This window comes from Nymphaea colorata, chromosome 10 (assembly GCF_008831285.2).
Source record: "Nymphaea colorata isolate Beijing-Zhang1983 chromosome 10, ASM883128v2, whole genome shotgun sequence".
Lineage (NCBI taxonomy): Eukaryota > Viridiplantae > Streptophyta > Magnoliopsida > Nymphaeales > Nymphaeaceae > Nymphaea > Nymphaea colorata.
Genome location: NC_045147.1, coordinates 22697775 through 22723346, shown reverse-complemented (window position 1 = coordinate 22723346; position 25572 = coordinate 22697775). Strand labels below are relative to the sequence as shown.

The 25572-nt window shown below is 39.4% G+C and overlaps 2 protein-coding genes across 4 annotated transcripts; both read right to left on the bottom strand.

The window, feature by feature from the left end:
• Positions 1 to 396: 396 nt before the first annotated feature.
• LOC116262941 (uncharacterized) lies at positions 397 to 2908 on the bottom strand. Of its 2 annotated transcripts, XM_031642482.2 has the most exons (3): positions 2630 to 2899; positions 1500 to 1586; positions 475 to 837 (listed from the first exon to the last, which is right to left on the bottom strand). In XM_031642482.2, the coding sequence occupies exons 1-3, from the start codon at positions 2771 to 2773 to the stop codon at positions 631 to 633; spliced, it is 438 nt and encodes a 145-aa protein (XP_031498342.1). In that variant the 5' UTR covers positions 2774 to 2899; the 3' UTR covers positions 475 to 630. The 2 variants fall into 2 exon arrangements, with proteins under 2 accessions (XP_031498343.1, XP_031498342.1); XM_031642483.2 differs by lacking the exon at positions 1500 to 1586 and having other exon boundaries at positions 397 to 837; positions 2630 to 2908.
• A 17442-nt stretch (positions 2909 to 20350) lies between these two features.
• Positions 20351 to 25273, bottom strand: LOC116261916 (uncharacterized). Of its 2 annotated transcripts, XM_031640858.2 has the most exons (10): positions 25180 to 25273; positions 24889 to 25080; positions 23417 to 23944; positions 22706 to 22774; positions 22459 to 22625; positions 21930 to 22122; positions 21753 to 21852; positions 21248 to 21660; positions 21029 to 21133; positions 20351 to 20924 (listed from the first exon to the last, which is right to left on the bottom strand). In XM_031640858.2, exons 2-10 carry the CDS (start codon positions 25012 to 25014, stop codon positions 20430 to 20432), a joined length of 2196 nt encoding a protein of 731 aa, XP_031496718.1. In that variant the 5' UTR covers positions 25015 to 25080; positions 25180 to 25273; the 3' UTR covers positions 20351 to 20429. The 2 variants fall into 2 exon arrangements, with proteins under 2 accessions (XP_031496718.1, XP_031496719.1); XM_031640859.2 differs by lacking the exon at positions 25180 to 25273 and having other exon boundaries at positions 22706 to 22771; positions 24889 to 25142.
• Positions 25274 to 25572: the final 299 nt, after the last annotated feature.

The window sequence follows — 25572 nt, the reverse complement described above, 5'->3', positions numbered from 1 at the left end:
TCATAGAGCAGATTACCGTAATGGTCACGCCGGCCAGCAGATTTGTAGGCATTTCACACCAACAAAGCAAGCCTCGTATCAAACGCTTATAGCGATCAAGGTCTGAACACGGCTAAACTTGAGCTTGAACACCAGAAAAATCCATATAGCACTTGAGCTAGTAAACATATTTTGGCTAAGCTAGGAAAGCCAGGTGCAACTTTAGCACCAAAGTCCAATGCCAATGTTTCGACCAATTTGTTATGTTAAGAAGACACCACTCAGAAGTCAAGAGAATGACTCGAAAGTGTCAGTATTGGAGCTAAAGCAGTAGACAAGCCTACGCAAGATCATGCCCGTCATATTACCAAAATGAGGGACAGAAAATAGAAGTTCAACAGCACTAATTTGCCAGTGTTGAAATACAATGAGATTGGCCAATTTGATTTACAGGAAATAAGATGCAAATCCACACGCATGTTTAACACTCCCACATATTGAAAGCTTTTACCAGGTACTACTACAAATGAGCTAGTTCACAAGAGCACATATAACAATCAGTACTTAGAAAAAGGCAAAGTAAATGGCTGCTGAACACTGGTAATCACGGAATACATTTTAATGCTCTTTAAGACAAGTTGTACACCTCCTTCAAAAGACGATCTTAGACTGAATAGGGTTCCTCTTTTGAGAATGTTTATATTCCAAGAGTTCAGGGCTATGTTCCATTGGCCTCAGAATGGGAATTGTCCCATATGGGCAATTCACTGGTGTCAAGGAAGTTCTGAATATGTCTGCAGACATGTCATCAAGATTGCCTTTTATATCCTTCTTATGCGGATATGAGCTTGGCCTCATCTGCAACAGTAGTCCATGTCATGGAATTACAAAGCGCATTGGGATTGAAAGACAGATAGCAGTACATAATTCATACCAACCTAGAAGATAGTAGTGATCCTTATCCAGTTGAAAGCATCAAAGCCAATTAATGAACATGCAGACAGTGAAGAACAAAAAGAAACAGAGGGAGGCCTCATATTCATGGAAGAAATAACCTAAAGGTATCATCTAGATGTTCTTTTATATATATAGGAACTTAGGTTTTGCTGGATCATCGTCACCTAATGTATTTTTTTTGTTTTATCAAGGAAAAGTACTGGCGGTGTACTTACATTTCAAAGTAGACATAATAGGCAAATTATTTATTATTCAAGCGACCACTAGGAAAATTATGATGGTAAAATTTTTGTGTCAAATTTCAAAGTTTATTTTGTCAGACATAAGCCTGTGGCGAACTTCTTAACGTCAAGAAGCACACAGAAATTATACTTCAAGTGTCAATACAAAGTTACAAACTAGTCAGAGATTATCCATCAGTTTTCCAATAAAAAAGAAGCACTAGTCCAAGAAAGTGTTCAGATGCGGTAGTCCAAAAATAAAGATGAAGGTGTCGACAAGGACATGCATATTTCTTGGTAAGTAACGTGATTAAGAATTTCAAATTTACTAAGAATGAATACCTGGATCTTGTGATTCCTAAGGACAGGATCGCTGAAAGCTGGCTGATCATATATTTTCACGCAGTCGACGACGTTACCATCGGCAGTCTGAGAAAATAACATGATCATCAGCCCAAAGATTCATGGCAAACAAATTTACAAGGCAAATAAAGAAAGAATGTCCTTCATAGTTAGGTTTGCAAACTCATAGGAAACTTTTTCCATGCCAATATCACGTCCTTGGAACTACTATCATCCTGAATATGTTAACTCTGTATTCGTTCATAATTCATTGTTATAATGCACGTGAAGGGACATCTTTTAAACTACGGCCTAAGGTTCAACAGTGAAATTAGGTGCACCCACAAAGAGGTCCAAGACTGACATATTCCAAAGAGAAGTGCTATAGGCATTCAAATTCAATTCTTGATTCTGGGCAAGCTTAGACGCTTTCACCAAATTATTCAATCGAAAATCCTCACATTTGGCCAGTCCATGCTTCAAGTTCTGCTGTAAGACATGCACATATGTGTATAACTCTGTGTGCATGTGTGTGTGAAAGCGTCAGCGCTAGGCATGCCTTCTCCCGTTGGAGTTAAACAAATCGCATTGTTCTTGTTCATTAGTTGAAGACTGGAAGTTACCAGTCATAAAGTTCCCTACCAGATACAGTTGCCATGGCACTTTCCGAAGCAATTGAGCAAACATATTAGCTAAGAGATTCCTATACACTATTGCGAATAAATAACAAGACACCAACTCTTTCTTCCTTTAAGAGCAATGGACAGAAGGCCACTATCTTCACCTACATTCCTGGAACTTCGCCAAGCATCAGCAATGAATACGAACAATGACATCGTTAGAAAAGGCTAGAGACAAAGGGGCAAAGGTTTCTCTTAATAAGCTTCTTTCTCAAAGATGGCAGAAGGAGGGCCCCAGACCTTGACCAACCTATTGGAAAGCAATACGAGCAAAAATTGCTCGGAAGAAACCCCAAGATTCTTATAACAGGAACTCCAACAAAGAACACGGTGAAAAACAACAGCTAAATTGGGAACCAAACATCTTTAGATTCTTCAAGCCACCTCAAAAAGACGAGCATTTCACGTAAATGCTAAGATCAGAGAGAAAAAGAGAGAGATGTGCATTACCGCTAGGGTCTTGATGGGAAGATTTCCACGATACCTAGGAACGGAATCATCACTCCTCACCACCTGCCTCCCTTCGGATTCATAGGAGAGTGCCAGCAAAGAGAAAATCACCGCCAACGATACAAACACAGTATGCGAAGCCATGAGCGCCTTCAGTCCTCCCAGGAGTTGTCTTCCAAGTTCCAGACTTCCATCCCTTAGAAAAGGGCCTTCCTCCTGTCTCAACGGTCCGAGAATTCCTGGGTCGCCACAGCGATACGGTAAAGAGACGGGACGGCCACACTCTATACGTCAAAATTATGTAAATCTTGCTCAAGACAAGAGTCGACACGGTAAAGAGACGGTAAGACGACATTCTATACGTGACGGTAGGACGACACTCTATACGTCAATAAGAGACGGCACGACGACACTCTTACGCCTGACCCGCAAAGGGTTAGGGGCTTAGGGCCTACGCCGAAAAAATCGGAAATTAAATCGGGTTACCGAGAAAGCTATATTTTTAATGAATGGAAAATTTATCGGTATAACTTCTTCGGTTGTAGCTAATATCATATTACAGTAAGTCCAACAATTTCGGGATTAAAAAAATGGGCATTGACCTAGATGGCTTGGCTCGGTTTGGTTTATATTTTTCTTAGTCATCACTCAATTTAATTTATTATTCTGTTTGAGAGATGTCCATATGATACATTTTAAATATAAATATAAAGAGCACTGCTTATTTATATAAATGTATATAAATACATACATGACTGTGGCAGCAGCTCTTTGCATGAGTGGACTCAATTAGAGTTACCATTCACTCACTCACTATATATATGTATATATATTATAACTGCTAATATAAGACATACTCGGTTCAAATCCGAAGGGGGCATCCAGTGACAATTCCTTCGCCAATTCGGTCTCAAGATTCATGGATCGAGGAACGCCTAAAATGGATAACAGACTCAGACTCAGACTCAATTAAACCCGCGCCATTTGTAAGCCAAGCGCTTTCCCTCCACAATTGCCTATTTCGAACGCGCGCTCTCCCTACCTCATTCGTGCGGTTCACTCTCAAATTTGGATGGAAGAAAGCATCGGTTATCTGGCTTATCGAATCCGATCGGCATCGGAGGAATGAGAAAGGGACGATCCCCGAGATGGATTCCGGCGATCGTCCGGTCGGATGCGCTTCTTAGAGCACGAATTCTTAAAGATTCACGGAGAGAGATGTGATTTCGCAATCCAAACGGGCAAGGAGTCGAGGTCATCATTATTTTCCTTCTGATCTAATTCGTTTTACCGCTTTGATCTGAACACGATATGTTTCTTTCTGCTCGTTCAATTTCCCGAGATCGTCAATCAGTTCAGTTTTATAGAGGACGAATCCTTGTCACTAACTGAATTTCACCTCCATAGGCTTCATTTTGGTGATTCAAGCGCATTAGCAGTCTAGATTAGTACCGCTTTAATTTTTATTTGCCTTCTTTCACCTTAACAGTTTATATTCTTCTGGTGCTTTCGGCCCTGTCTCCGTATTTGAATCGGTGGATAATTCATCGGACATGGAACGTCCCGTAGTCCGTCTTTGAATTGGTTGATTCTCTTTTCGTTCGGGCCTAACATTGAGTGTTTGCATTTTTGTTTGTTATAACTTGCACATATATAATGGACCTGGAAAATAAATCAAACTGATTAGCGTGAGAAGTTTAGTTTTGGCGATTCGGTGAATCGTTGGCCGAGTTCAACACTAAATTCCTCTTGATCTCGTATGTTTTACTTCTTTCATCTTATCCATTTATATTTATCTTTTTCTTGTTTCAATTATACGCCGTTGTTGGTTTCATTCTAACTTGATCAACTGATAACTCGTCAGATCTCTGTTGTCTGCTTGATGTATCTTCGAGTTCGTCGATTTCTACTATTTTTTTCTGAGATTTATGTTTTTAACTTTCAGCAAAGTTGCATTTGTCCTGTAGTAAAAGGCGAGGACAAAATTAGAAGACGAACCCGTGTAGGACTCTGAAATTGATGAAGTCTGCTTTTAGTCGAAATCCTCGGTTAACTCTTGTCCATCTGATTTTTGTTTATACTACTCGACATATCTTTCTCTCCCTTTTTATGCATTTCTGTCTAGCTTTCTACTGCCCGGTCAAATACGTGTCTTGCGTATTCTCAGTGTCAAATGTGTCGATCTCTATTCTATCATGAGTAAGATTGCTATGCTGTTATGTCCCTTATATTGTCAGTTGCTTCACTTTCTCGCATGACAGCAAGGAAAACCAGAAGATGGATCGTGCTTATTTCTTTTCTAGTACTTTTTAATGTTCCAGTATAGATTGGACAATAGTATTGTTCATGCAAACGTTTTCCATTATATCGTGCTTGGCTTCTTTTCTGGCATTTGTTACTATGTTCCAGTATTTTTCATGTATCCATTAGAAACCTTTATGAACCTTGTTTTATTTCTTAGAGTTTTATCCACCTTATCTTTATTAATTGCATTAGTTTGATGGAAGAGAACAATCATAATTAATCCCTGCTATGGTCACTTAATTTATTGTAGTTTTACCTAAATTTGGTGTTCATACTACTAAGTTCAGGGTATCCTCTTTTGTATTCAGCGGGGCATATTCTTGAGGCCTTGGTATATCAGTTACATCATATTTTGTTGATCTTGGACTTATTTTGATCCTAATTTCAAGTGTGCTTACACTCATTGTTTAATGCTTATGACTTTTGATAATAGACTACAGAAAAATTGTATATGCAAAAAGAAACACCATAATCTGCTTGTGTTTTCAGTCACTAGTTAATTGCTGTGCACTTTCTTTTGTTTCCACTATGCGATATCAAGTTGTATACTATCTGTAAGAGTCATTGACCGGCTCTCGGGAAAACTATAGAGAACTCAAGGAAAAACTTGAGTCCCTTTTAAGCCGGTGGAACATTATGCAATAATAATAAAAACACACACAAGAAAAGGAGATAGAACCCCTATTTACGGATGGAGAGCTACATGAGCTTGTGCGGGTCATTTGTTGTAAGTGTATGAGCTCATTAGGTACGTTTAACTTACTGTAATTAATAGTTCTTTATTAAGTGCACGTGTCTTTGTTTCACTTTGTTTAACTTATCTTGGTTGATGAGGTATTCATATTTGCGACTCCTGTTCCAGTTGAATTGTCTACTAATATTAGAGCAGCAGATCTCTGCGTGGTTCTTGTTGGAAATTATTGGGGATGTTGAAACTCTATCTGATTTTCATTGCATTAAATTTATAAGATATTAAAGCATAATTTGGAGTTAGATCATCTTTTGAAGTTGGTAGAGGAGCTTATCCAAGTCCAAGTTTTTCTACACTGTCAAGCTTTCATACGCATGCACACACACGCACACACCCCCACAGGGAGAGAGAAACTTTTCTATTTTACTTTGGTGAGAATTATGTTTGTGTTATTTTCATGACAACCCTTATCGATCATTTATTTTGGGCTTTTATTAATGTCTAATAATTTCTTTCTTCAAGCGTTGAGGACTAAGAGATATGATTAAGCTTGTTACTTAGGCTATGTTTGAGACAGAATCTTGTACCTTCCGTTGCTGGGTCCTGGGTTTTGGAAGTGGATTTTACCCTTTTCAACTACATCTGTGTGAGGATATTCAGAAAAAAGTCAAATGCATGATTTACATATGCATATATGCACACAATTCTCTCTCTCTCTCTCTCCCCCCTCCTTCCCTCGCTGCCTCCCCATAATGCCTATTTATGAAGTCAGTGTTTGTGTGTGCATGCATAAGACTGCCTTTCCATATTTGGTGAAAATTAAAGAAAATGAATTTCACATGGCTCATATTTAAAGCCTCTACATCCAGATGGAAAACTTCATACAACTCTACTTCATTAAAAAATAGAAAGGAATATATACAACAGTCGTACAACTTTTAACATCATCTGTGTTATATGAAAACTTTGCTCCATATTGTCAGCAGTTCCCTTGTGATAAGGGATTACACTGATATCCTTCCTCACATGCAACCATTTCCTGTCCGTTATGGATAATTTTCGTATCCTTCTTCATTTTGTCATCACCGAAAGATGTTGCTCATTTGTGTTGCTGCCAACTTCCATATCATTTTACAGGCTAGCATGGAAACAGATCTGTTATCATTTACCTGCAAACTGCACCTGCTTTGAGGGTCCATTTTGGTGCATAATGCTAGGAATTTTGTAGTGAACAAACCTTAGCAAAAATGCTCCCAAGTTGTTTGTCAGGAAGAAAAAATTTAGTGATCAATCTCTATGAGAAAACGTTTTGCAAACATAATGGTAACCTTATGCTTTGTCCTGATCTGAAAGATGTTGGAAAACATATGAAGGGCATTCAGATTATCACAATAAAGGATTGGGGCTTGTAGAATAGGAATTCATAACTCTTTTAAGTGGTGACAATGGCTTGTTTCTTAGCACTCCAATATATACAGTTGCTTTGTGCAAAACCTATTTGCAGAGTGTCTTGTGATTGGGCGCCCATCCCAATCAGCACCATAGAAGACATAAATCTGGTGTTCTATGACTAGATATGTAACGACCAAGATCAAAACTCCTTTTGATATACCTCAAAAATCCTCTTCACTTCTCTGTATCGTTCCAAGTTTATCGAATGTCTCTGTATAAAAAATGTCTATCCTTTGCTTCATGCATAAATTGGTTCACATAATTTATTGCAAAAGGAACCTCTGGACGAGTAATATTGAGATATTAAAAAATCCAAAAATCCAACCATTCTTCTATAAAGGGTTGGATCATCTAAATTTTCTACTTTTACAAATAATAAGTGTGATCATTGGCTTGTTCTCATAAAATAAAACTTTGTCATGAATATCCTTTGAATATTTTGTTTAACAAAGAAGCATGCGATTTTGGTGAAAGAGAGTTCAATCCCAAAGAAACAATGAAGTTTGCCTAAGCATTTGATGGGAAGGCTTTTGTAAATGTTGAATGAAAGTTTAATGAAGCCATTATAACTGCCTACCAGAGCTATAACATCAATGGTATACCATTAAAGTGAAAATTTTAGAGACTGGTGATATGTAAACATAGAAAGATTGCCACACTATTAATGAAATTGTACTCAAGAAGGAAACTGCTCAATTGCTCAAGCCACGTACTGAGAACCTGTTTGCGCCCATATAGAGCACACTTGAGTTTACAAGCATGAGTTGGATGCTCTTTATGAAGGAAGCTTGGAAGTTATGCATGTAAATATATTCATTAATAAAAACCACGTGAAGAGTATTTTTTGACATCAAGATGATGTATCTCCAGATATTTAACAGGGGCAATAAAGAAGTTAAATACTTGCAAGTTGCACAAAAGGAGAAAAAGTTTCTCAAATGTCTATTCCCTCTATTAGGTTATATGCCAATCTACCTACTGAGCCTTTTAATTTCATCAAGAGATCCACTTAACTCAATCAAATTCATCTTATGTTGAAAAGATACAAGTTCCATTTTCTCTCAAGGAGAGATGAGATTTCATCATTCACAGCCTGTTTTCAGCTAGGGTGGTTAAGGGCCTCTCTAACATTTTTTTGTTCCTATGGAACATCCTAACCATAATCTTTTGGCAGAATATAGATTGTATTCAGTTTCTTGATACTTGCCTTCGCTTGAGTTCGACATGTTAGGCAGAGTTCTTTCAAGTGGAATTTTTTCATGAATAACTTCATTCTCTTGCTGAGGACTGCCTTCAATAGCAAGGGCATTGCTCATACCTATGTCATGATGTGAAACATCCAATGCTGGATCTATAGACCCTTCATAGTTAGATTGTTGTTCATTATTTCGCTCTAATGTTAAAAGCTGTTCTGTAGCATGAGTCAGATTTGGAGATCCCAGCATCCTTGAAAATTTTTAGTGCCTTCAACCTTAGATGGAAGAAAAATCGCATTGGATATCTATTGGTGGGGCCTTTATGCTGAGTAGTACAAATTACAAACAATGCACACACGAGGGGTTGACTTGGGGTTAAATGTATTTCTATTTCTAAGATAAGGAAAACAATGACATCCAAAAACTCGGAAGTTTGTATATTTAAGATTCTTTGCAAACAATTTGAAATAAAAACTATTCTTAAATCTTGTTCACATACACAGGGTATTGGAATCCACTCCCTTTGAGGTACACAAGTTCGCCTATATAGAACAGGAGTGTTAGACGTGGCTTTTATACTAATTATGACAGCTCATCTCAAAATTAGTCAAAGTGTTTGGTTTGATGGATTTTTAACCAATTTTAACCTATTACTTGGCCAGCGATGGTTCATATTATAAAAATGGCTAAAAACCAGTAAATTTGATAGTAGGGCATATAAGTTGATCAACTTCTCGTTTTTTTAATGTAAAATTATTCTTAAGTCCTCTTCACACAGAATGAGTGAGACACCAATAATATGGACAAAGACGATTTATGATAGTGTCCCAGCAATCCGTTCCTTCAAGAAAGAGGTCTTCTCCACGTTAGGAAGGGATGGATGAAGGCTTGCTACAAGAAGCATAATTTCTATGAAGGGTATGCTTAGGAGGTGCAGGAGTTCCGTCATTTGGACAGCCCGATCATATCTTGACTCTCATAGGAGTTAAGGCATGCATCCAACAATAAAGATTTCCATTGCATCAGCTCGAGAGAACAAAATTGGACTCATTCAATGTTGAAGGTTAATGTAAAGATGCAACAGTTGTAAGAAATAAGGTGAACTTTGTTATTGACCTTAGGGGGTCTAAAAATCTTATACACCACTCTATTTAAAGTAAAAAAACAAGGACATATATACAAGTCATACAATTGGTTACATCATGCACCATGACTCATAAAAGGCAGGAAGATAGTTTCAGCCTTTATCCTTATTTTGCAAATTTTGATTTCCTATACATATAAAAGCATTCAATCTTTCAGTAGTTCTCTTGTGATCAAGTATCATTCTGATATCCTCACTTAGATCATGAATATCAGTTACAACAAACACCTTTCCGTTATGGATAATTTTGATGTCCTTGTCCGGTTTGTCATCAAAAGAACTTGCTGATTTGCATTGCTGTCAACTTCCATTAGATCCTTGTCGCAAAATGACATGGAAAAAAATATGTTACGATAAGCCCGCATGTCTACTATTAGGCCCTGAGAAATGTCTTCTTAAGCTCCGAACCTGAAGGTCAATTTACATTTACCTTCTGCAGTACTATCAAGATTCAGGGTGGCAAGCTCGGGACTGATGAATATGAGATTGATTACTATCCACCTAGCTAACTTGGGCGAGTTATCTCAATGGTCTGAATGAGATGACATTTTTTTTAAATTTAATTCTATAAAATAAATGGTCATATATTCTCATTATATAAAACTTCAGTAGTGTATGTTTGTTTCATCATGTTGTAGTGTATATAATAAATTTTATTTTTTTTATATTTACATATATCGAATATAGTTAAATAATATTCGAATTGATGCGAAGCATCTTAGGTTGCATTAATGAAGAGACACAACGGAAAGGATTGCGTTATCTCCACATTTAAACTTCACTAGTTGTAGGTTTTACCATTTAACTGTCTTTTGAGAATAGATTAAATTGAATTAAGTAGGGTGACAAGTAAGAAATGTTAATCAAATTGCACCATGTTATAATATGCGAATGTCTCTTTTATTACAAAGCATATGGCTAGTTAAAATTAGCTTGGTGGGCGAGACTCGCCATCTTGGCTTTGTTTTCGATGTGCCTCTTAAAAAGGAAAAGGGTTCCCCTTTTTATGCTTTTTTACGTTCCTTGTGAACCGAACAAGAATGTTCCCTTGGCACTACAAGGGTGGAGACGGACGACTTGGGGGAAGAGAAGGGGGCTGGTCGGCGTTTTTGGCCATGTTACGAGGCCTTTAGAAGGATTAGGCGAGAGGGCCTTCGGACCTAGATGGCCATTGTCGAGGGGCAGAAAAGGTGGGGTTCCGTGACCTAGATGGCCATTGTTTGTCGAGGGGCAGAAAAGGTGGGGTTCCGTGGGTAACATCTCGAAGCTGCGGGTGGTTATCGACAGGGAATATGAGAAAAATGAAGCCTTTACTTAGATGGTTGGCTATTGCTTGCTTCTTGCTTCTTTGAAAGGAAGGCATCGACCTCCATGAAATACGCGCTTCATCTTCCAAATGCTGCAACAACTCTGGACTGCTGTGAAGAAGTTTTTAGTGAGCAATAAAGGGTTTTCCTGGTCAGAGTGGGCTCGTAACCGGCTGGTAGGAAGTACTATGAAAAGGGAATCATGGAGGATTTAGGAGAAAACAGTGATAGCTAGCCAGTCTAGTTTTTACCATGGATGAGGCTTCCTAATTCCGATCATCACCTTGTTGAGAAAAGAATAAACTTGTGTCACTGAAATATTAACCTTCGTTTACGGAAGGCCACTACTATCAACCTTGAGAGCAATAGTGCGTGCAATGCTTCATTACATATCAGTTTTTTAGAATCGGTATTGCTTCTTATGGTAAGGAGTTGTTACAATGTTCTTTTGCCACCGTTCAAGTAAAGAGATTTTACATTTACAGCACTATCTGACCGCAACTATTTTCCGTGATATAGTTGCGTTATCTGTTGAGGTTCTCTCCTTGCATGTAGCATGGTCTTCGAATCATGACAGACCTGCTGTATTGGATGTGCCATGGCCTTCATGATCATTGCATGCAAGTCTCATCCCATACTTATTGCCTTAAATCCGACTGTAATTGCCAAGTCTTGGTTGTTGAGGAGATTTTTAGAAATGAATCGAGTCAAGTCATTGACGAAGTGGTCGGTAATCTCTGGTGCAGGCTATCAATCAGGCCTAAATTTTCTTTAGCGTTTTTTCTCGTTGTCCATCCTTGTCAAAAGCTGATATGACTTGTGTCTTGCCATAAAGTCAGGGTTAATCCTTTCTGCGTCCGCCATATCTTAGCTTGTGATGTGGAGTTCGTCCTGTATGACGGGACCGACTTGGGAAATTGACTACTTTACCAGATCGGCAGCTTCCCAAATTTGATTTATGATCCGATTTTTTACAACATTGCACTTAGATGTATATTGTCTGTACCATAACTATGTAGTCTTTCTTTCTAAACGGCAAGTGCCCGGGTGGATTGACCATGCAAAATAACAGGCACCTGTTCTTCTAACGAAGGCAAAACAGTCCCGTAACTTTAGGAGGGGGCTCCTCAGAAAGGGTTCATAGCGGCTACAACCGAGTTCACCTCTGAAAGAAATTGAGGCCATAACTTGGGGCCAAGCGGTTACTTCTCCAATGAGGTTGCAATGACTGGGTCTGAACCACCGCTTACCAAAATCACGTCCTTGCCAACTCATTCTAGTAGTAAGGGGGATCAAAATAACAGGTTATCAACTAGGCAACGCCCAGTCCTGGGAAGCATTACGTAGCTTGAGTGGTCGTTCTGGTCCTTGTCTCCGAAGATGCGCAATATGCACTCACCTTAAATGATTGCTCGACAAAGCATCTAGAAGTAAAAGGCAGTTGACTCGACCTAGACATTGATAAAACTTGGCTGATTGAACCAAGTTTTCTTTGTACTTGTTCAGATGCAGTTTAGCTCGATCTAACACCAGTTTACTACTAACCATCTTTAGGATTTTACAAATTCCTTGAGACTCTGAGTTTGCTAACCGTGTCTCCACTAATACACAAATACGTGATTGTTTTAAGAACGTCCTTTGGCATAGGATGTTCCTGAGGCCCATTTCATCAGATATAGTAAATCACAAGCTGTTAGTAGCATCATCATCTCTGTTCAATTTGATGGGGGGTCGGACTTGAGATCCCTATGGGGCAGGTGAGGAGTTCGAAACGCAGTGACGTCTTTGGGGCATAGCCTGGGAAGAATTTGTCTAACGTCAGCTTACCAGCGGAAAGAAAAAGATTTTGGCAAGGTTTTGTTGAATAGGAATCCAAATTGCAATCGAACTGCTGAACTGCGGCTGTGAAAAACTGATCTCGGTACAGTTCGGGTCGCATGAAAACTGGCGAGTGATTGGCGTGGCGAGGCGGGTCTCAGTATATGATTTCTATTTGCGCCTCACCTAACCTAGGTGGTATCTCTTTTGGTTGCACAAAGAAATGCCTTTAGGGTTTCCTTTTTGTCGATATGACATAATGTTGTCACTGTCAGGTAGCAAAACCTATAGGCTTGTTATTTCGGAGGATAGGGGAAATGTTAATTTGACATGGACCTAACCCATTGATAGCCCATTAATATTTCTTCTATCATAACAACCAATTCACATTATTTGGCTTTCTCTGCCTTGTGCTTTGGGGTCACACTTGACGGACGAGCAATCGCCACTGTCTTGTCGTGTTGCGATTCTGTGTTACATGTTTGTGGGCCATCTGATTTCCTTCGATGTGAAGTCTGAGGAGTGAGGTCTGACCAGAGATTCTCGAACGTGATTGGGATCCGAGTATTTAATATGAATGGAGGTGTGGAAAAGGGAGTGGCTTTTGGGCTGAGGAGTGAGGAGGGTTTATGTTTGATGACGAGCAATATTTTACAAGCAGTAAGCTTAATTTCTTAAAAGATAATCAAAACATGTAAATTTTTGGAATTTCTTATTTAAGTGTCGGAATTAAACATATAAAAGAAAAGTTGGAAGCAGGACCAAATTATTTTGGACGATTGGCCTGCAACTACGACGGCTGCGCCACATCATTTAAAATAATTTGTTTACTTTACAATATAGAATTTGTTGTTATTGTTTATGATTCTATTAAAAAATGAGCACGTCTGAATCGGTCGATACACAACCAAAACTTAGCTGGCTTTTAGAGATAATCTTGTCCTTTACATCGTTTAAGTGTGGTATGGTGATTGGTGAAGGGTTTAAATGAAATACTCTTGAATTTTAATATGTTGGATCACTAAATTCTGATTCGTTTTTCAATAAAATTAAATTTCCGTTAATAGAGGCACAACGCCTTTACCATGAGGTTTTAGATTAAACTTTAGTAATCAAAATCTTCTTCTTGCAAAAGAAAGCATCCGTTGGGTGCCCCTTCCTTCCTACCTAAAGATGGAACTTTATTTCATATTTGTCGGATGTTCCCCTCCTTTATAATGTAGAATCAGATCTCAGTTTAAGTGGTAGCTACTTGGTAAGTTTTCGTTTTATTTTCATCGTCTTTAACCCTGTATTTCATCATCTCTTTTATGCTTTCGTATTAGTATATAATGACAATTTTATGTTACAAGTATTCCTTGTTTTCCCCATGTCCCTTCTTACCCATCTTCATGCTGCATTTTATTTGTTTGCATTAACATTCCATCACTTTCCGCATAATATTTATGTCTGTTTAGGAAATTGTTTCATGGACGTATTTTGCTTCACAGCGGTATGGTATCCATAGCATTCGCTTCGTCATTTCCACTTTCTTAATGTTTCTCGTGTATATTTCGATAATTATGCATGATAATCAACGACGACTAAACTCTCAAATATGGTTATGCACACATACATCTTATGGCTTGTCATAACCACCGCCCAGTGCCAAAAATGAGTAGTCTACTTCGACACTACCAATCCATGTCCCTTGTCCTTGAGGGAGTTGTCTCAGCCTCTCTTCTTTATTCTAGCTTATCCTTGCTGCTGCTTGCTGCTGACCATTTTCCACTGTTGGAACTAGTGCTTTGGTGTTGACGCGGAACAGAAGATAATGGATGAGTCACATTGTCCAAGTACCCCGGCACTGTTCAGAGATGTCCTCGTTCATTCACTTGTGCGACAAGCTTCCTACATGGCATGAGTTACCTAGATTCTAGGCTGTTGATTGTCGTAGACAATTCGGGCTCAGTTTTTGTTCCTCTTACTAGGTGACCAACTACCGCCTCTATCACGTTCTGTCAATTTCGATTCTGACCACCGTGTTGAGAAAAGGCCAAGCGACAACCTATTTAACATCACATGGAGCCCCCATCCACCGCGTGTCCTTAATTTACCCTATTTGGTCTTTCTCTGAGTGCGAGTCTGCCTTTGAGGGTATGCAATAATGTTGGGCCGGCTGAGTCGAATGGTTCACTATTTATAGCTCAATACTTCAAATGTGTATTCTTTGTGATCAAATTCATGCAATAAAGGGACTGCTTCGCATGCAAGAAGATTGAAGCATACGAGGCTGTTTGGATGACAACATAAAAGGAACACCGTTTTAGGTGTGTTTGAGTAACAAAACCCATTTTTCAAAAGGGTCTCAAGCAGTGGCCAAGGTAGAAATTCTTTTTTGGAGAGAACACCCTTTGCAAATCTTAATATCTGAAGAGGTACTCATATACGTAACAAACCATATTTAAAAATATTAGTTAAAAATTAAAAAATCTTGAGGATCTGGTGTGGGCAGATAGATGCGTCTCCGCCTCTGGTCCGAAGAAAACGGGTTCTTCCAAGTTTTTCACATGGAACTATATTTTTAAATATCAATTCATTTTTGTGGTCCATCAAAAAGTGAAAACCTGATTTTTATCTTGTCACCCATAAATGCAAAACAGATTTCAAAGACTGGTTAAAAAGCTCGGTTTACACAAAATGTGAATTCTTAAGGTGTCATTCAAATACAAGCTTTATTAGAAAACCTATCTTAAAACATATACACCATGGGTTAGCACTCTAGTCCCAAATGGGTTCAATTAGAAATACTGAAAGTGGCAGAGTCGAATCTGGCTCAAGCAGAAGTACTGAAAATCTTGGGCCAGATTTGGCCCATTTAAAACCTTATATGACGAGTCTAGTACAGCAAAATGGCGCAGTATTCTTTAACGTACATTTCATGCTTTCCTCATGAACAAAATTATCTAACAAAAAGTGTTTAGGTCAAGGTGCGGACCAACTTTATTTGCATCAAGCATGTGGCTGAATTTGCAGTCTTGATTAACAATTCACCCTTTCTTTATAGCTTTTTTGGAGGATTGATTCCCTATGATATGGCTATTGGTGAATTCATCTTTGCTGTTTAATGAAGCATTTCAGATTGCTCCCTTCAAATGAACCTGCCTTAATTTTTGGGTCAGATATACAGAACACTTTAAAAAGTGTACCATAATTCCGCCCCATGTTTTAGGGCAGATATATGGAAACAGTACATGGCACAGCAACCTCCTGTTGTTGCCAAGCAGCTCCTACAAACCGCTTCTTTTATTTTGTACTATAATGGCATGAGTGCCCTTGAAAAGTGGAAACAAATTAACTAAATAAAATGACAAAGAGATGTTTTTCAAGTAATATACAAACCACTGTTATTGCGTATATAGTTACGATAAGCTGCTGGCCATGGTAAGCCAACGATGTGAAATTCAGGTTTGGCTAGAAATCAGGTACTTTGCTTCCAATCGAGTTGGGGAGAGGCTGCATATTTGAAATCTGGTAATCTCTCTCTCTCTCTCTCTCTCTTTTATGTGTGTGTGTGTGTGTGTGTTAAGTGATGATCTCAATTAGAACTTGAGTAGAAAACAAGTGGGATTCATACGTCAATTAGTTAGCTTTATAACATTGGAGCATGTTAAAGTGGACGATGAGCAATATACAGTAGCTTCATATATATGTGGTGAAACTATACAATACGTAGTAGGTAAAGGGAAAGGGATGTATGGAAAGGCCATATTGATCTCAGCTCTATATAGCTTGTCACGGGTTTGAGAATGACAGACCTCAGTCTCATCCTTTTAAGTTCCAATCAGTCATTTTCATCTCTGTAGATGAAACACCTACAAACATGTATTATGTACACGGTCTTTTGCTGAAGGTATATTCTCGAGATCTACTAGCTCATATGATTTGCGTTTCGGACCTAGTTGTAGTTATGGATAGAGTTCTTTGCGTCTGAGTTTCGGCCGGCATTAATTGATTGGAGCCTTATGCATTAATATACAGAAGCACCAATACTGCATTCATTTCTTGCAGGGATAAATAATTTACTATGATTTGCTAGTAAATTCATACATAATTTTTAATAGATATCGATTTAGTACGTACGGCCATCAACAAAACTTGTTCTTACTTGAACATGAAAAGAAAAGAAACGAATCCTTTAGGTGCTTCTGCTGCCAAACGACTGTCATTTCCATATGCTTCTGCTTAATCCAAAAGATTTTACTCAAAATCATGAACGGTTTTTTGTTAATCAGAGTTCATCTGACAGGTTAAATTGATCAGCTCAAGACATTTAAGTGGAAGGAGCTCAGTAGGTCAGTAATCTATCTGCATCTCCTGGCATAATCAGGTAAGAATATGCCAATCCCATTGCTGATTCCAAGAATTAAGAAAGAACACCATTGTTAATTTCAGGGATATGTTTGGAGAATATTTTCTAAAAATAGAAATACTGGAGAAGGAAAAATGTTGTTAGCTAGTAAAGTCATGTCTAAAGGATATAGACAGACAACTTCTTTCAAAGGGGAAATTTCAGAATGGTAATTTTGAAATTGAATGTCCTAAATTTAGGTAAGTGGACGGGGCTCTTGCGTACAGAAGTAGATGCTGACCTTCGGAAGTTTTCTTTTTTTTTTAAAAAAAAAAGATCCATAGTTTGGGGGAAAACTTCCGTTTCACGATCGATCTCTGATCGTGTGTGAACCACTTGTGGCGATAATTCAAATATGGGTGTCATATTTCCGACTTTCCACTTGTAGGCCTCATTTTTACTTATAACTATCAAACATGTGGTACTCTCACATTTTTCCGAGTTTAAGATGGAAGAAGATGGCTCAAAAGGAAATTGGCCCTAGGTTGTTTGAAGGAGAATAGATAAGTTTGTTTTAACTTTTGGGTATAACTTGAAAATTATAAAGATGTAAATTCATGAAACCATCATTAGTTTAGTAATCAATAATTGCTTAATGTTATGCGTGTTAGATAAATTTAATTTAAACGGGTTGGGATAAAATCAAAACCAGAAGACCATACGGTTGGATTTCCTGTATATGGTCATATGGCTGAATAACTTGAAACTGATAAGAAAAAAAAAGAGAGAAGAGATTTAACATGGGTTGTCCCATGGAAGAGATTTAACATGGGTTGTCCCATGGAAGGCATCTATTGGGTCGATAGTGGTAAACCATTTCATGTATATAGGCTTTGATTACAGTGAATGATAAGAATTGCTCCCCAAATCAAGCAGCTGTGAGGCCAAAAAAATTTATTTCAAAAGTTATTCCTAAAGTATTTATCTCTCCTGTTAAATGGAATTGCTGCTCTTCATTTTAAATGACATAAAATACTCCTTTACCGTTAATTAGCTAAAACAACCGATGTAATGCTGGTTGTTTACAGAAATACGGTCTAGATTTTGAAATCTGATTAAACGGATTTAGATTTAGTTTGATGTATAACTTGAACCAAAACCAGTGTTATTAGAAAATTATTTTGCATGCAAAAGAAAAAGATGTACACAATTTCCTGAAAAAACATAGGTGGTAATATCCTACCCTTTTGCTTTTGACAATATTACGACCTGCACTTAAGCTGGGTTCAAGGTTTCTCATTCTCCAGGTGTTTAGCGTGTTCCAGTCCAATAGCAAGTAGGTAGCCAGTCATTGGTTAAAAGTGGCAAGGGGTTTGGCGGATTCCGGTCCAATAACTGGTAGGCAGTGTCAGGTGGCATGAATATTGACCCTTCTTGTGCCGATAGGGTGGGAGTTAAAAAGGTTTTGTGGAGCTGGGCTTAACATTAAAAGCCTTTGCTTAACCTTGGACATGCAACAGGATTTGAAATTTTTGACGCCTTTGACGAAAGTGCACGAAACCAACCTGAGCAACAAACACTAATTTGTAAAAGAAAGACAAAAGAATATATATATATATATATATATATACACTACTTTAATGGAGCATACTTGAGTGACGATGGGGCAATTAGTCATTCATTTGCTGGTATAGTGCCTGAGCTTGATGTATGAGTTGTAATTCAATTATGAGCGAAGCCCGGGTTGAATGGGTCATGTCGACTTTGAGTTACTGATTGCGGCCCCGGTGAAAGATTTGATGGACTAGATAAGGCGTACCAATTTTGATCTTATGACGTTTTCTTTCCTACTAAAACATAACAGACTACCTCTGATGTAGTACCACATCAATTTATTAGAAGCTAGAATAGTGGGCAATCCATACTATTTATTGCTACTTTCAACGCATGATAATGGGTTTTCACTGTACTTTTCACATTTCAATTCGTTCTGCTTACTGCTTCAACCCCTAACAAGAGGACCCTCCAGGCCCTAGATGCAGGATCCAATTTTGATGCACCTCGGGCTTTGTGGGGATGCACCGAAAGATGCACGATCCGATCGCTGGATCGTTTAGAAAATCTATACAGCTCTGATGCAACAGGCCTATCATCTATCACGTTACGCATTGTATCGGACTACTGACTGCTGCTGAAAGCCAGATTTTTTCTAAGGAAAGAGAGAGAGAGAGAAAGATGACTGCTGCTGAAAGCCAGATTTTTTTCTAAGGAAAAGGAGAGAGAGAGAGAGAGAGAGAGAGAGAGAAGAAAAGGACGATACCACTCAATAGGAGTCGATGCGTATCGGCCAGAAACATTGATGAGAATGCGATCCGAGCCGATTCGCAACGCCGAAAGACCCGAATTTCCGGAGACGACGGGGCTCGCCGTTCCTGTGGCGACTCATGGGCGTCCGAAGCGGTGCTCTGAGGGGGTTCACAGAACGGCAGGGGAGAAAGCGTCGCAGAACCCACGAGAATCGCGGGGGTCGATGCGCAACGGGGGATACTGCCGGCGGCCGACGTGTAGCAGACGCCCGGCCCCGTCACCTCAAACTTGACCGCCCGTCAAATCCCGTCCAAACGTGGACGGCAGGAGCCCGGGATCAACGGTCCCCCGTGCGAACCGCAGGAGGCATCCCCCCGGCCACGTCGGACGCTCCCCCGTGATCCCCCCCACGTTAGGAAAAGAACGACTTGGAACCTCAGGCCCTTGTCGCGACGCGAGTGTTCATCACCCGTCACGTACGACCTGATGGCACGAAATTTATCGTGGTTATTATATTGCGATAGTTGTTGGAGCTAAGTTTCTCGCAGAAACTTACTGTTTATGACAATTATTTACGTTCCCTTAATTTATTTTTTGCGAAAAACTAGTAGGAAACCACACAGTTTCTCGAATAAAATAGTTCTACGGCTTATTGTTTATCATGATTGTTTATATTATTTTAATTTACTTTAGGCAATAGATAGATATTAGAAATTCCCACGGATCATATGTAGAACGAAGCGGTTGTCCTTTTTGGGAAGAAGTTGACGACAGGGTAGGAGCAACTCTGTCATTATCTGCTTGTTTGCTTTATAACAAAGGTATGAATGGGTGGAAACCAAACTGCTTAAATGATTGAAGTAGTTCTGTGCCACCATCGATCGAGGACCGCCACGGACCAGTTTAAACCATCACGTTCGGTGTCCAATCCGACAGTGGCTTCCTCCTAAATGATGTACATATTTTGTGAACATACATATGGAGATTGGTTGGTGTCATTTTCTAGTTGCATAATTAGACAAAGGACCCTCGACCTCCAGATTGGCCTAGCTTGCCACAAGAATAAGCCAGGTTAGCTCGTCCAAACGTTTGACTCTTCCAGAGTAAACCGTAGAATAAGCTATCAAGCTTTATGGAATATTGGTATAAGCTTGGTAACATGGCTACTCTCGTTATCGAGTATGTAAATCTAACTTATTAAACAACTTTATTTGCTACACTATTTTCAAATATACAATAGAACCTGTAATTCTATTTCCCACCAGGAGCACCTAATGACAGAACGATCCCTTGAAGGTCGGCAGTCCGACCATTCTGTGGCGGACTGACTGAAGATGGGGCGCGAGATACCTGGACGGCTGGATTTGGTTCCTGAACTCGTGCCGGCCTTGCCACATAAGGGACTTGAATTTTCTGGTTCTCATCAACATTGGCCAATTTCTCTCCACTGAGAAGCGGCCTGAGTTTTGCATCGCGGCCGTGATTCGGTAGTGCTCTGCTTCCATTGCCTTCTTCATGTACTGCTCGGCTACCGTTGCTTTCTTCCCTCGACTCTAGTAGATTACTGTGAGAAGCTGGTAGGACGAAGTTAATAGGCTGTCTGGCAACTTCAAGCTGCACTGGTCTGCTTCCATTGCTAGCGTTTGGGATGGGTATAGCCCCATGAGGAATGCTTACAAATGTCGGTTGTGCTAAGATAACTGGCGAAGCAATCGCTGACGCTTCTCTGGCTACAAAGCCGGGACCCTGGTAAATAGAAATATGCACGTCATTTAGCTTTAAATTTCAAAAGGATAAGAGTTCCATATCTTTTCAAGCAATTCGATGTTGATAATGAAGCAGGTTCTTACTGGAGTGAACAAGATTCCTCTGAATATCTGACCGTTGACATTTGCAGTCATCAGGTAGCCAGAATCAAACGCACCATCAACTGTGCCTTGAACTTCAGCTCCGATCTACAATGGGTCACAAACAAGTCTGAATGAAAAGGCACTCAAAGGCGAGTTCAGGTGTCTGTACGACACGACGTTATGTTCCGAAAAAGGGTAATGTTCCTTATGGAGCCTTACCAAGTTTGGAATGGCTAAAACTTTAGTCGCAGCAATTTTCTGTGGAGGAATGAGATCTGATAAAGCCTGTTGACCATCTGGCCTGCCATTCTGTGAAACGTAAAGAAACGGTTCTGGTTTTGGATGCCCGTGTAATCCAGCAGCCACAAAATGACCATTTTGAGTGCTTCTCTGCAAGCTGCTTCGCATCTGAACTTGATGATGTGCCAAGTTGTTGGACTTATTATGACTCAGTTTCCTGTGCTTGAATAGATTAGCTGATGGCGAATTCATGTCAGGGTTTCCAGCAGCTTGTTCTTGATCAGACTGGGACGGTGATGATTGTTGCGATAGTGAATGAGAGTGTTCCTCCTGTTCCATTCCATTCTCGAAAAGCCTTGGCTGTGATGTCCTCCTTTTCACTGGCAAATTTTCTGCAAGCAATTGCACAAACAGTTCAGAAGAACCTTGCACCCTATGTAGTCTCATGACTCTCATCCACGTCAATTTATATAAAATACCAAACCTGAGCTTTGCAATGGTGAGTACTTTGATTCCGCATCAACCTCACTTGCTCTGCCGTTCAACTCATGCTTCCTTGTATGCACTCCAAAGAGCATAGGCTTCTGTACAAAGAAATAAACAGTATTTTTTAACATTTCAGCAAGTGGATACTTGACAGCGAAGGAAGTCATGAGCGCACCTGTGGGGACACAGCCTCTTTTTCAGAATTTTCATGTTTGAAACCGTTCCTACAAGGTGAAGCCCGTGGTTTGTCATGACTCCATTGTTTGCCAAAAATCTTGCACATGGAAATGTTATAACGGCCATTAGGATGCTCTGCTCCTAATTGCAAGATAAGTAGATCGTCTAAAGGGCGCTCATCCTCTCCACATCTGCAAGTGTACACAATGGGACGATTAATTGGAATCAACAGCAACCAAACAAAGCCAAACTCAGTATGAGGTGTGTTTATGATTGTATTTTATAAAGCCAGTGTTTTCATAAATGAACTTCCAGGTACATTTGAAGGAATAAGCAGAAAAATTCATGACCGTATGTTAAAAACGCCTTAGAAAAAGCAGATTGCATATAGTTGATATAGAGATATGTGATTCCAACCAAACTTTTCACATACAGATTCCTAGTTGGTAGACACAAATTCAAAAACGTCTCTCATAGTTATGCTGTAGTGCTCATCAACTAAAAAAAAATGCAGATAAGTGACTGACCCTCCATAAATCGCTACATCAGAATTAGCAACTACAGCACTATGCGAAAATCTCCCTTGAGGTTGCTGACCACCTATGTCAAGCTGAGTCCATGTACGGCAACTCAAATCAAGAACCCAAACATCACTGTAGTACTGCCTGTCCCCAACTCCACCAATGATGTAAATCTATAATCAGAAATACCAATTGTTTTAGCATCTTTCTTCCAAGGAAATATTGTAGAAAATACAGTTAGGAAGAATATGACCTTAGAGTCGATTGTTACAGTGGCGTGTCCTGCTCTAGGCCCTGGTGAGGGTCCGTGGATCATCAACTGCTAGACAATGGAAAGCCATTAAAAGAGGAGTCAATCATCCTAAAGCCTCTTAAGGAACACAAACTACTGAAGCTAAAATTCATTAAGATTTGCAATACTGTAAATAAAGAGATTATCAAAGGGATAATTCTCTTTATGGTCATAAAACTGGTGGAACTTCATATATGATATATGCCGTCTGAAATCTTACCCATGGAACTAGTCCAAAAAAAGTGTACTGGTTTTAGACTTTTGAAATCTTGTCAAGGTAATACAGGCCGTTCAACTTGTTAACCTACATTAGAGAGCACAAATACTCATACATAGCCAACTGGGAATGACTCGATCCAGTATCTTTATTCGAGCAAATATAAACTTATAACAAATTCTTCAACAGGTTTATTGAATGCAATATGTTGGTATCATGCTTTCTCTCTTCTATCCTGGGAAGGGAAGAACTTGATTCTTTATTTTTTCATGTAAATGTGTATGCTCCTGAAATAAAAAAACCCAAAAAATGCAGTAGGCTTCAGTGCTGAACGGTAGGCACCCAGTTGAACTTACAGATAATTTTTCTATATGACAGGAGAAATGATGATTTTTCATGACAGAGAAAAGCAGCATCCATTAATTGCCCACAGGCAAAACAAGAAAGATGATTACCTTCGACCAAGTTAGGGAATCCATGTCAAGAACATCCACATCACCGAGGTAACGATCACCACAGTCCCCACCATATACAATAAGCTTGCTCTCCACTGCCACTGCAGTATGGCTATCTCTTGGTGCAGGAACTTCACCATTCACCACGGGGGAAATCCATTTCATGTTCTTCAAATCAAGAATATGAACATCATTCAGGTAATTTCCATCCCCTTCTCCACTCCCTCCGAATATTAGAAGCTTGTCATCGCCTATAACTGTAGTGGTGTGGCTTTCACGCGGCGATGGTGGATTCCCTTCAAACTTTGGTTCGCTCCATTCCTTTGTTCTAAGATCCAGCATATGAAGATCATTTATCTTCTTCGAGCCATTAGTTCCACCTAGAACTATCATTCTGTGCCCCACAAGTGCCATACCATGACTGTCTCTTGTTCCAGGCTGCTTGCCTACAGTGGAAAGGGTACTCCAAACCATTGTTGTCAGGTCTAGAGCAAGGACATCACTGAAATGCATCCCGCCGCAGCATCCCTGTGTGAAAGCAAATGATATCATAAACAACTGAAATGCAGAATGCAATAACACGTGTAACTCCATATCTGTTTTGCTGGAACTAGTGCCATGTTAATCTCCAGAACCAAAATGTGGGTTTCCGTCACTTGGATTGGGGAGGAACCATGAGCCAAAGGTTGATATTATCAGAAGTGCAAACCACTAAGGAAGCTATAACTCATGACAGAGAAGAAGAAAATAAAAATATAAGTCTAGGATCCAAAAGAAAGTGGGATGCGTAAAAAGAAAAAAACGAGCAGAGATTACAACAAGACATAAGCCAGCACCAGACCAGACCTAAAACTCACATATAATTTTTTTTCTCCCTCCATCATTCTTTTTTGGAAATATAAAGTAAGGAAAGTATTGCTCCACGAAATCGACTGTCTCCAAGGAAAAAAATAGAAATAAAAATATGAACTAAATGCTTAAAAATGATGTTCACGCATCTACAGATACTCATCCGTACGGCCGTATGAACCAAAATCACTGGCGAAAAGCCTCAACCATTGAAACATATTAAACTCCATAAACACAAAGATTATGCAAGTTTTAAGTTTAAAGTCATACAAGCAAAAAAAAAAAAAGACAAACAGGCGCTACAACTTCTTGACATGGATAATCCCTTGGGGATCGACTGAATTTTCAAAAGAGAAAAAATGACAGTCCACTCAATGAAAAACGATCCCACATTGAGGTGTTCATAGCTGAAACCTACTACCAAGCATACTGGAAGAAAGAGAGAGAAAAAAGAAAATAAAAACCAAACACCAACAGAGAAAGTATAGACTTTGTCGTTAATCCACCTGAAACAGTGGTAACACGAACCCGAAACTACTCTGAAGATAAAAGAACATGTTTAGCTCTGTGGAGAGAGAGAGGGAGAGCGAGAGAGAAGAATGAATGAATCTGATCTTTCTTACCCCATAAATATACACAACTCCATCAAAATAGCAAGCTGAATGCCCCCATCTTTCTGACGGATTGAATCCCAGCCCCTTTGGATACAACCACATTGCCTTCTTCAGCCCCCCATTTACAAACGCCATCTGAGAGTCTCGTCTGAACGTCGCAGCCGAGAAAAGCCTTCCCAGTAAAGGCACCAACAATGAAGACTGAACAAGAAGGAAAGAGGCAAGAGAGGAGAGAAAGAACCATTCAATTAAAAAAAAAAAAAAAAGGCGAACGGAAAAGGATTATTCAATAAGACATACAAATAGATATGTCAAATGTACATGACAGACAAGATTGGTGCATTCATTTTATTGTAAGTACAGTGTCGAGCAAAGGGTGGCGAGTGGTCATCCGGGGTGTATTTTAACTCTAGATATGGTGGGAGGATTGAGCCCATGAAATGACGGATTTGATGGAGGAGAGAAGAAAAAAAAAAATAATAGTAGGAAGTGGGGGATGGTGGGGGGTGGGAGGCGGTGACAAGGAGTGAAGTAACAGGCTGATGTAAAATCATGGGAATGTGACTGTTAGGGACAAGTGCACAGTCCTCCTCCCCTTATGTTTCTGGGAATGTGAACCTCTTTTGTTTTTGCTAATAGCCCAAGCGCTGCTCCCTTTTTAATATTTCCCCAGCTTTCACATATTTTGTTTGT

Excerpts from the sequence above, each read along its gene's own strand:
- LOC116262941 (XM_031642482.2), bottom strand. The coding sequence starts at position 2,773 with ATGGCTTCGCATACTGTGTTTGTATCGTTGGCGGTGATTTTCTCTTTG. Across the intron at positions 1,587-2,629 it reads TTCCCATCAAGACCCTAGCG|ACTGCCGATGGTAACGTCGT; the intron begins GTAATGCACATC and ends TTATTTTCTCAG. Across the intron at positions 838-1,499 it reads TTAGGAATCACAAGATCCAG|ATGAGGCCAAGCTCATATCC; the intron begins GTATTCATTCTT and ends CTACTGTTGCAG.
- LOC116261916 (XM_031640858.2), bottom strand. The coding sequence starts at position 25,014 with ATGGCGTTTGTAAATGGGGGGCTGAAGAAGGCAATGTGGTTGTATCCA. Across the intron at positions 22,775-23,416 it reads ATTCCCTAACTTGGTCGAAG|CAGTTGATGATCCACGGACC; the intron begins GTAATCATCTTT and ends TCCATTGTCTAG. Across the intron at positions 21,661-21,752 it reads CTCACCATTGCAAAGCTCAG|AAAATTTGCCAGTGAAAAGG; the intron begins GTTTGGTATTTT and ends AATTGCTTGCAG.